The sequence below is a fragment of the Arachis duranensis genome, chromosome 9 (assembly GCF_000817695.3).
Source record: "Arachis duranensis cultivar V14167 chromosome 9, aradu.V14167.gnm2.J7QH, whole genome shotgun sequence".
Lineage (NCBI taxonomy): Eukaryota > Viridiplantae > Streptophyta > Magnoliopsida > Fabales > Fabaceae > Arachis > Arachis duranensis.
The window spans coordinates 33611004-33623216 of NC_029780.3; the positions used below are offsets into that span (position 1 = coordinate 33611004).

The window sequence follows — 12213 nt, forward strand, 5'->3', positions numbered from 1 at the left end:
GTGAAAGTCAAAGAAAAAACGCAAAGTATAACGTTTGCATTTCCAACGGTCGAGTGAGCCTCACTCCTAATTCCTAGTGATTGAGGAATGTAACGGCTACTTGTTCCCAGGTCTATAAGGTCATGTCTCCATTATTTTATTAGGATATAATAATAATTAAAACTTAAAAGGATATAAAAAGTAAAAACTTTTAATATACATGTTACTTTTAGGGTCAATCTACTGTATCTTTTATTGATGTCTAGTTTTTATTAATTTATTTTTTATAATAAATTTTAAATATTTAAATTTTACTAATTTTTATATTTTAAATTAAATATTAATAATATAACAAATTTTAACAATTAAATAATTAATAATTAATCACAAAATCAATATAAAAAGTAATTATTTTTACTAACGTAATATTAAGAGTACATTAAAGTTAAATATTTTATTTGAGAGTACATTGAAATTAAATTCATTTTATATTGAATCTTTTAGAATATATTTTAAGAATATCATAAAATAAAATGTAACTAAAAAATTTTAAAGAAAATAAATTTATAATTTCAATGTATTGAATAGATTAATAATTTATTTTTTTTACAATTATACATTTAATACATATATTTTAGCTAGGTTCTTTTATAATTTATACCCAACTAAAAAACCTTAAATTCTACCATTTTCTTTTCTTCAAAATTTCGGATGAATTGAATATAAGACAAATTTTAAAGTACATTAAAGATATGGTTATGAAATGATTAACATATGAATTTAATTCTTATTTTTTACCTGCATGGACTATTCCATTCAACGGCATAAAATTAGATTAACAAAATATAAAATTGCTAGTATTCATAATACAATAATTAATCTTCTTACATTTAAATAATAAAAAAATTTATTAATATAAATGTTGGAAAGATGAACTATATGACTTAGTATTCAATTGTATTTATTAATTAATTTATTTATTTTTCATTTTTTCCTTAATAAGGGTAGATATTTATTAGGTTTTTTTTTAAGTTGTAGGAGAGGAGGGATATTTTGGGAAAGTCATTCAAAGGGAAACACAAGCACTCTTGATTATGAGAAATTTAGATCGGTCGTCCTTGTGGCAGGGAGGCCACCATAGTTGAATATTCTGGCGAATGACAAATCGACTGTGAGCACCGGGAATCTCATATACCACCATGGAGACAAACTCTTATCGTGGGTGGAAATGTAGTGATTTTGGGCACTGATGTTTTTACCAGTGTAGGGATACATGATTGTTAGTTGATTCTGGTGTGGATTGAAACATGAACGTGAAAGAAGGAAAAACGATTCGATTTGTGAATAGGGATCATTTTACCCCCAATTCCCATTTTGAAGCTTTGCAAACGAATTTTCGGGGTGCAGATGTGGCACCCATTGTCACTGTTGATTTTACGACTATGGTGTCAGATTTGAGTATAGGATGTTGCTATTATCCTAACAATTTTAAATCTAATGGTATTATTGTGGTCGCAAAGGGTGTGTTATGAGAACAAGATTTGGAAATCTGCAATGTCAATGTAGTTTCTAGATTGCTGACACAGCGATTTAAATATGATTATGGGTTTGTTTGTTATTTCTTGTAAGAAGATTATGCCTTTTTCAGACTGACACTAGATTTTTGGCCTGGAACATGTTGCAAGTCACAAAGGTAGCAAACATATATCTCTCAAGAATCATAGAACTAAATTAAGAATTTTTGGGGTGAGTGATTAGCCCTTTGTTTTTATTAGGGTTAAATCACTTAAATATTTTCAACACAAGTGAACTTCAACAAAAACAGTGGTTGAAGGCTTGGTTGAGTGGCATATCATATGCCTCCTTAACAACCACATCCGAGTTCAAATTTTCTCGGAGAAAAAATAAATCCATGCAGTGATATAGTGTGTATAAGTATGTTATGTGGATGTGTGATACATGCCTAATACTTAGGATTAGGAGCGGCTAATCCACTTGAGCAAAAATAAAAATCAACAAAAAACATGAAGTTTATGCCTATTCTTTTCTCACGGCCCAACAAACGATTTTTCTTCAAAACCAGCACATTTGTCAACAACTTACCTTGTCTGCATGTCCCGTTCTTGGGAGGCTGACGTGTATTGACTGTATTCTACACCGTAGTATTCGCCAAGGCTAAATTGTAGTGTGCATATAGATGTAACAATCTTGAATTAATATTAAATTAGCTTTTTTTTGTCCCAATGCTATGGGTCACCTCTCATACCTACCTGGCTAATGCGGGGTTTCTAATATTTATCCTTGTTCAGTTTAAAGCTACATAAAGTTGCAAGAAGCTAGTGTGTTACTTCTAAATTAGAACTGCAAGAAGTAAAATTAAGAGAAGTACTCTAAGAATGAACTTTCAAGTTCCAGCTCCAGGGAGAAATATTTGGATCGGAGACAGTAAAAAGTCAAATAAGAACTAAGATGTTTGGAAAATGATTCTTTCATCCCCTTAATTCTAATCTTCACCATGTGCAAGCTTGTCACCATTCTGAATCCAGATAGAATGAACTAAGCATTAGAGATTTTGCTTGGAACACATTACAAACAAAACAAATTGCACTAATATGAGTGTATTTATTAGTTCAATTGGAGATAACTGTGTGTGTAGAATGCATGACATGGCTATTTCATTTGTCAGAGAGCCAAAGATCATTGCAACTCATTGTATGACCGAGATGGCATGAGCCAAGACCTTCTGTTATTGTTATTTTTCAAGCCTCTCAGTTTGAGAGGGCTCCAGACCACAGGTTTCCGTTGCAGTGCAACCGCAGCTGGATGTCTAGCTACCCTTGAATCGACTCCTTGTATTGGACTTCCCCTAAACTTGCTGCTGCTCCTGATAGACATCGGTGTGGTCATCTCAACAGATGCTCTCGACTCTGGCAATGGGGCAAACAAATTTGAATACCGAGCTCTCCTTTGGCGACTGATCAATACACTGCTTCCACCTGCAAATTGAGATGCTCGGAGTGGAGTTGTGATATCAGAAGTTGTCTCTGGACAGCTTATGACACTGGAGACCCGCCTCCTTGGTTGAAGTAACTGCGCCATTGGTGGTGCATGAGACCGGAGTGGAGTTGTGATGTCAGAAGTTCTCTCTGGACAGATTGCGGGAATGGAGGAGACCCGCCTTCTTGGTTGAAGGAGCTTCCCTGTTGGGAGTGCAGGTGGTCTAACTGCTATTGATGCCCTACTTTTTGGTTTCGAGTAGGCTTCTGTATTTTCCTTCCCACTATTCATGGAAGTGTTGTATCTCTTCGATGCTATAGGAGATCGCGAAGGCATGAAATTGGATATTCTTTTCAATGGCATTCTCGTCTGTGAAGGCATGAGAGGTGGCTTCTTATCTGCAGTGTTTCTCCGAGCTGCAGTTAATGTTGATGATGAATTTTGTGCTGAGACAGCAGCAATTGATCTACTCTCTTGCTTTAGTCTAGTCTTCCTTTCTTCAGCTATCTGATTCTCAAGGCCCCTAACCTGCCAAAATTAATTTGGAGTTGAGATAAATACAGAATATATGATTGACTTATGTGAATAAACATTTTGTAAATTACAAGTGCTACCTTTTCCTGAAGGGTTTTACATTGGTGTTCTCTTGAAGCAAGTCTCAGTAGCAAGTTAGCATTGTTATCCTGTAGCTTCCTAGTTTCCTTCTCATCATGTTTGAGTTTCTCTACCTGTTTTGATGATCAAATATTGAGCTAGGATATAAATGAATAATGGTTAATTCTTATTCATAGGAACAAATTAAACTTTTTGCTTACCATTTGCTTATATTTAAGCAGCTCAGCATGGTCCACTTGCTTGCGAGCTGGGCCACTCTCAACTCCACGGACCCGGCTAGCAAAATTTAGTGAACAAAGTGTCTCTCCCAAATCTGTCTCACTTGGGCTAACTTGGACAAACATTAATGTTTTGCAATCTCCTCCTGTTGTATTTGAATCCCATTTCAGCAATTAGAAATTACAAATAAGAAAACACGCACATATGGACACACCCTGAAGACCTTTTCATAACAATAACTATCTGAATTGCAATTGATTCATTGCTTTTGATAAAAGAAATGTCAAATATACAGGAATCAAGACATGGCAGCAACTTCCAAAGGATCACAAATTTGTAAAGCTGAAATGAAATCTCACCTAAGGAGCTCTGAAGTATATGAGTCAGCTTTGAGTTCCTGTTCCAAACGAGACACAAATATGAGTTAAATAATGAATTCGTTATGTAAGAATGTGAACAAGAGGAACATAGATACCTGTAAGGGATATGTGCAGATTTGGAGGCAAGAGCGGAAATAACGTCTCCAAGAGCAGATAAAGACTTATTTATGAATTGGGATTCCTTAAGTCTTTCTCCTCACTGCCAGCTAGGTCTACTAGCCAGAGGCGGCTCCGTGTTCTATCGCCATTAACTAAATTCTCCCCCACCACAGTTACTCGCAGCAAGCTGCATGTAAAATCTCTTCTTAATTATCAATGCAAGACCAACATCAACCTAGACTAGACCTATACCCTCATTGAGATAATTATATTACATTTACTAATTACTAGCGATAACAAATTATGTAACCGTGACCATGTCCATCTTCAAAATATGAGAATAGGAACATTCACTATTACTTAACTATGTAGAATTGCAAAATGAGTATAGAAAATCAGTTCTCACAAAATTTAAGTATGAGTTTGTGGTTAATATATCAACAAGTCATGTCAATCATATTTAAAAAGATTATCTGATCGATTGAAGACATACCAATGAGAACGGCTGCTAAGCTCATTAGCACTCGTGGATCCAACAGATCTTACTCTATTTCCAGTCTTGAGCAATTCCCAAACATCTTCTGTTCCATAAACAGGAGCTTCAACAAGTCCTGGGACTTCTTGGGTTCCCTCTGCAGATTGCTTTACCTCCAACCTGAAATAAAAAAAAAATTGTCATATAGATTGATTAATTAACATTTGAAACAACAAATTGTTATGCTTAGTTTATTGGAAAGGGGAGAATAAAACTTGAGACTACACTCATCAATTCAAGTGCAATATAAAAATTAAGCTAGGTACAATGCAAAACAAAAACTCACTTCTTTGTTTGGGAGGAATTTTCCACCAGGAGATCTCTTATCTTCTCATTATAAACTTCCAACATGCTGACACACAATTCATACTTCATTACACCATGTCTCTCCTCAGCTATCCTAAATAATTCCTCCAGTGTTCTGTAGTTAACTCCCCTCTGCTCTGGTGTTCCCTCCATTGTAAATGTTTTACCAGTTCCAGTTTGCCCATAAGCAAATATACAGACATTGAACCCATCCAGCACTGATGCAATGACAGGCTTCGTCTGTGCAAATACAGCTTCTGCATGACAGAAATTAACACACTCGCGTTAAATAATTTTTAACTGAATCAATACCAGAAAAACAAAATGTATTCCAATGTGCATAATAAAAAATTGTAGCATTTATTTCACCTTGGTTATCTTCTGGCTTAAACACATGATCAAACTTAAATTGCTTCTTGGTTGAGTCTGAAGCTACGACTTGAAGTTCATAATCAGAAGATGCCTCGAAATTCAAAACAGATGCAGCAGACCCATTCAAAATTTCACCAGCAATCAACGGCCTGCATCTGCAGAACACTCTGATGTTTCCCTTCATTTCAATCAATTCATTAGAAAGCCTCTTCCGTTCATTGTACTCCTTCAGAAATTTTCTTCTAAGGAGTTCATATTCAATACCTAAATCAAACAAAAGTGCCAAAACTCACTGTTAATTCAACTAGTCATAAAGAAAGTGAAACGTAAAACCTTATATTTAACTTTGATGAGACTCAATACCTAGAGACTTAAAAGACCTCAAAGCATCAGAGTCCAGAAAGGACTTGGTAGAGAGTTTTGCTTCTTCAGCCAGTACTATATGCTGTTGCTTCAAATCCTGATAAAAGAATTATAAAGAAAGAAAATTTAGAACTTCAAGAATGAATGTGTGAAAACAAAGATGCACAAAATAAAAACTGGTCTATGTATAACTTAAAAAAAAAACAATCCAAATAAAATTTCAAACTTTTACCTGAATCTTGGTACTCAAATGGATGATTTTCTTCAAGATCGGAAGTGTGTGACCACCCTGATCAGGTGAAACTTCATGGATCTCATTAGTCATGCTGTTTTCAATGTCCGTGCACTCAGAGCTTTCGTTCTCTTGCTTTGGCGCATCCTCTAACCAAAAGGGAAATGACACAAACAACAAGTAACAACATTAGGTTTTTTTTCTTTTGCGCTGAGATTAATTAACCTAACTAATGATGCTGAACAAGAATTAAAATGTATTTTATCATTCAAATATAAAAATTGAAGAGAGGATAGAGAGCGGGAACCTGTGTGAGAATTTGGTGGTGGCTGCTTGTCCTCGATAACAATTTCGTTGTGTTTTTCAGCGAGCATTTGTATTTGAATGCTTTTTTCTGCAAGAAATGTTGAATTTCGATGAAGAATTAAAAAATTCAAATCATGAAGGAGAAAAAAAAAACACACACACACACACAGAGTAGCGTACCGTCCGGATTGGATAATAGGGATTTCGAAGAGTGCACTTGGTTTCAAATTGAAACGGCTATATTCATTTTTTTTTTCCTTTTCTTCATTCAAAATCGAAGTCTGAACGGCTATTTTAGTGTTTGCTGGAGCGTCGTTAACGCCGGATATATTGGGCCTTGTCCCGGGCCTCCATGGTTTGATGGGCCAACATAAATCTAAAGTACTGAAAGCGTAGAAGGTGACCCAAAATAAAATACGTAAAAAAGCAAAACTAAAATAAAATAAAATGCTTTATATATTATGAGATTAATTTTGATGGAAGAGTTTTACATATTAATCAAACTAGATTTATGTTTTAGAACAATTTTAAGTAATAAATTTAAAAATTAGTTATTTTATTTATATGATAACGGTTCATATCCTGTCCTAAAGACATAGCCAGGCCCAAAAAGAACAGAGATCCACGCAAGAGATCATGCCTCCTCCACACATATCCGACCTTAAAGAGGTCGGGCTCGACAATGACAGATTAACCCTACTTATCTGAATAAATAACTAACTCCTAAGATATCTTTCATTTATCTAGAAGGAAGATCTCAATAGCTTGTTTAGAAAAAAGGAACATCTACCAGCAAAAGTGGAACTATGCTAAAAGGTGGTTATCTACTCTACTATAAATACACTGACACTCTCAGGTATGTTTAGAACCCAATCTACTAAAAATCTTCTTAAAACCCTTACTAACTTAACGGGGTCCCTTGCAGGTACCACTCCCCACCTCCTCATGAGGAACTTAGACGGCAGCACCTGGAAACCAGAAGAAATCGGACGTTATCTCAAAAGGAGTCTGGACCTCATGTTCAGGTCCAAAAACAACACAGTTTCAAGTAACTCTCAGAATATTGGCATCGTTGCTGGGGACTTGGAAGTCTACACCGAATCATGGTGGATAATCAGTTCGAAGACGGTCACATGGCGTCTGAATTAGAACCGAAACCTCACAACAACAACCGAGCACTTGTGATCCCTCCACGACACGAAAGGGTGAGTGGCCCCCACAGAGAAGGTACATCAGGAAAACCTCCACCACAGCAAATCCATTCAAAAGTTCATTGGTGCACGAATCCCCATGCTTTGTACAACTAAACCAGCAAGTGCACTGGGTCGTCCAAGTAATACCTGAGTGAGTCAGGGTCGATCCCACGAGAATTGTGGTTTGAAGCAAGTTATAGTTATCTTGTAGGTCTTAGTCAGGCAGATAGAAGACTTGTTAGATTTGTGAGATCTAAACTAGGTTGACATATTTAATTGGAAAAAAAAAGGAAATAAAGAAAAAGGGTATGAAATAGTTTGTGAATTTGAATGTAAACAGTGATAGGAAGATGATTAAAGCTTGGAGATGCTTTATCCTTCTGAATTAATTCTAGTATTACTGTCTTCTTCAAGTGTGAATGATTTCTTCTACGGTAGGTTGTATGTGATCAACGCCGTACGGTCGCGGTCGCCAATCTCCTACAGATCTGAATCCCAGGGTTAGTGCAGATCCATTTTTATTGAGGGTGTAGCTCCTGCAGTCCACTCTCTTTAATCATCCTACTCAAAACGTCACAGACAAGGTCGGATCCTCCGGATCAGAGAATGCTGCACCTTTGGGTTCTAGCCTCTACCACAGAGACCCTAATATCCCTATACTTCGGCTGAACTGGTGTCTCAAGAAGTCTCCAACGAAGTCGTGGATTATCCGTCTAAGAGATGTATAATCAAACTAGCGGTTTGATACTTTCCAGTCACGTATTCACACGAACCCAAGAAGAACACGGGTGGTTGTCAGGCACGTGATCTTAGTATGAAGAATGGAGCTGTTTGTCACGGATCATCCCATTCATCAAGTTGAAGAACGAATATACAACTTATAATTGAATCAAACACGGATTGAAGAGAAACAGTAATGCTTTATTAATCCATAAAACTCAGCAGGGCTCCTTCCCTCAACCTAGGAGGTTTAGAAACACATACTAATAGAAAACATAATATGGAATTCAAAAATATGGCAAAAAGGTATGTATGATTATGTAAAATATCCCTTGAATACTAAACTAATGACTAAGGATTACACAAGAAGGGTGAAACAGTCTTGTAGTGCTAAAATCCACTTTTGGGACCCACTTGGTGAGTGTTTGGGCCAAGCTTTGATGAGATCCACGTGCTATGAGGCCTCTAGGGCATTGAACGCTGGCTAGGGGGTCCTTTTTGGGCATTTGGACGCTGACCTCTCCTTAATGGGCGCTGGACGCCTGGAATAGGGCAGGAGGCTGGCGTTGAACGCCAGTTTTGGGCCTTCTATTCTGAAGCAAAGTATGGACTATTATACATTTCTAGAAAGCTCTGGAAGTCAGCTTTCCAAATCCGTTGAGGACGCTCCATTTAGACTTATATATCTCTAGGAAAGCTCTTTAGAGTGCAAGGAGGTCAGATCCGGACAGCATCTACAGTGCTTTTTTTTGTCTCTGAATCAGACTTTTGCTCCAGCTCCTCAATTTCAGCAAAAATACCTAAAATTGTACAAAAATACACAAACTCATAGTAAAATCCAAAAATATGAATTTAACACTAAAACCTATGAAAACTTAATAAAAATTAAATAAAATATCCTAAAAACTATATGAAAATAATGCCAAAAAGCGTATAAAATATCCACTCATAATTCATTCACCTGAAGATGAGGAACCCCCTCATCCAACAGAGATTATGGGACTTGTGCACGGGCACCGTGGCCGATTAGAGCAACTTGAGAAGGAGATTAAGCGACAAAGAAAAGCGAAAAGAGATTTGCGAAAAGAGGTACGATGATAAAGAGAGTTAGAAGAAAAGCTCTCGAAACTAGAGGCTGATCTTCGAAGGCGGCGTAATCAGACAGATTGGGAGGAAATCCCTCTTGGAGGAGAAGAACTGTTCATTTAAGAGATCATGCGGGCTAGGCCTAGGAACTTTAAAAACTCCGACACGGACCTCTATGACAGAACGACTGACCCGAGACACTACTTCAGCGATTTTAAAAGTCGGATATAACTGGTTGAAGTGTCCAATGTAATTCGCTGCAAAGCTTTCTCGACTACACTAATCAAAGCGGTGATGAAGTGGTTTGATAGTCTACCACCTAGGTCGGTCACTTGTTTTGACGACCTAGCTAGAAAGTTTCTCACCCGCTTTTCGATCCAAAAAGATAAAGTCAAATATGCTCCCAACCTACTGGGGGTCAAGCAAGAAGTCGGAGAGACTCTCTATGTTTATATGGAGCAATTTAAAAAAGCCTGTTTGGAGATCCAAAATTTACCCACAGAAGCAGTGATAATGGAGTTTGTTAACTGCCTCAAAGAAGGACCATTTTCTCAATCTCTATCCAAGCGACATTCGACTTCTTTATATGAAGTACAAGAGCAGACAGAGAAATACATTAATATGGAGGAAAATTTCTGACTTAGAGAGTCAATTCCAAGGCAAAATCCTTCCTATTAAGCTCAGGACAAAGATAAGGAAGCAAAGAAAAAAGAGGAATACAACTCGGAGAAGCCTCGAAGATATCATAACTATACCCCGCTCCGAGTTTCTCTTGTTGGCATCTACAGGGAAATCTGTCACACTGAAAAACTTCCACCTCCTCGTTCTATTAAACACAAGAAAGCTGGAAGTCGAACGGAATATTATGAGTATCATAAACTGTATGGGCATTCTACCAATGATTGCTATAATCTGAAAAATGTCATAGAAAAGTTGGCCACAGAAGATTGGCTAGAAAGATACCTCGTGGATAGATTCGATGATCCAAGAAAAAGGAAGAGAGTCGACGAAGAAGGTCGACGAGATCGGCCATCACGAACCCTTGATAGGCACATACACATAATAAATGGAGGATTTGCAGGAGGAGAAATAACTAATTCCTCTCGTAAAAGGTATCTTAAGGAACTATACCAAGTTGGTAAAGACAGCGATGTTCCCAATTTACCCACAATTTCATTCACCAAAGAAGATGCCCAAGGAGTGACACTTGGTCATGACGACCTCATTATAATTACAATGAACCTCTCTAATACAAACCTCCATAGAACTCTGGTGGATCAGGGAAGCATAGCCGACATATTATTTAAGCCCGCATTTAATAAACTTAGGTTAGAAGAAAAGGAGTTGAGAGCTTATCTAGATAACCTCTTTCGGTTAGGCGATATGCCCATCTGGCCTCTTGGTTCCATCTCGTTGCATAACACTTTTGGTAAAGGCATGAAATGAAGAACCTTAAGTGTTGACTACATTGTAATCGACATGGCATCAGCCTACAATACCTTAATAGGTTAGACAACTCTAAATCATCTAGCTGCAGTCATTTTCACACCTCACGTATGCATGAAATTCCCAACTTCAGAGGGAATTGCCACTGCAAAACGATATCAGAAGTTAGCAAGAAAGTACTATAATGAAAGCCTAAATCTAAAGGGCAGCACAAAGGGTAAATAAGTCAACACAACTAAGCTTAACGGTGTCCGAGCATGAGAAGAGCTACGACCACAACCTGGTGAAAAAATTGAAGAGGTACAAATCAGAGATCATGCAGGGAAAATAACAAGTATATGAGCCAACATCGGGGAATAGTTAAAAGCATACCTCATTAAGCTCTTACAATAAAATTCTGACATCTTCACCTGAAAAGCCTCCGATATGCCCGGGATAAACCCTCAACCTTATGTGTCATAAGCTCGTTGTCTATCCAGGCTCATGGTGCACGAATTCCCACACTCCGAACAACAGAACTAACAAGTACACTGGGTCGTCCAAGTAATACCTGAGGTGAGTCAGGGTTGATCCCACGAGGATTGTCAGCTTGGATCAAACAGTGGTTATCTTGTAAATCTTAGTTAGGCGGATAAAAAAGTTGTTTAGTTGTGTAAGTGCATAAAAGTAAAATAAAGATAATGTTACTCAGTAATTGTGAATTCAATGATAAGAAGATGGTTAAGGCTTTGGGGGTGTTTTGTTCTTCTGGATCAATACTTTCTTATTGTCTAATCCAACTGTGAAAGATTTCTTCTATAGCAGGTTGTATGTGATCAACGCCGGTTTGAGCGGCCACCAATCTTCCTCTAGGCTGAACACCAGGTTTAGTGCGCATCCAGTCTGAATGAGGGTGAAATTCCTGCAGTTCATTCCCTTGGTGATCCTACTCAAAACACCACAGATAAGATTGAATCTTCCAGATCAGAGAATGCTGCGCCTTGGTTCTAGCCTTTACCACAAAGACCCTAATCTCCCCATACCTCGGCTGAATTGATGTCTCGAGAAGTCCCCAACGAAGTCATGGATTAGCCGTCTAAGAGATGTATCCTCAAGCTAGTGGTTCATTGATATCGATGAAAGACGCTTGCTAAACCCATGTAGAATAGAGATAAATTATGACGGTTCAACTCATTCATAAGGTTGAAGAACGAAGATACATCATACGGGAGAATCAAACACGAATTAATATAGAACAGTAGTACTTTTGTTAATCCATAAAACTCAGCAGAGCTCCTAACCTTAACCTAGGAGGTTTAGTGGCTCATACTGTACATAATGGTGTTCAAAAATATGATATGCTGGAGAGTCCTAGTTTCAAAGATC

At 37.4% G+C, this 12213-nt stretch overlaps 1 protein-coding gene across 1 annotated transcript; it reads right to left on the reverse strand.

Annotated features, from left to right (window-relative positions):
- Nucleotides 1–2451: 2451 nt before the first annotated feature.
- On the reverse strand, nt 2452–6513 carry LOC107465402 (kinesin-like protein KIN-14S). Its single transcript, XM_016084373.3, is given in 12 exon segments — nt 2452–3504; nt 3591–3704; nt 3792–3955; nt 4170–4207; nt 4286–4388; nt 4391–4476; nt 4783–4944; nt 5111–5387; nt 5500–5766; nt 5866–5962; nt 6098–6246; nt 6405–6513. Coding segments are annotated over 12 exon segments (2352 nt in total). The 5' UTR covers nt 6472–6513; the 3' UTR covers nt 2452–2676.
- Nucleotides 6514–12213: the final 5700 nt, after the last annotated feature.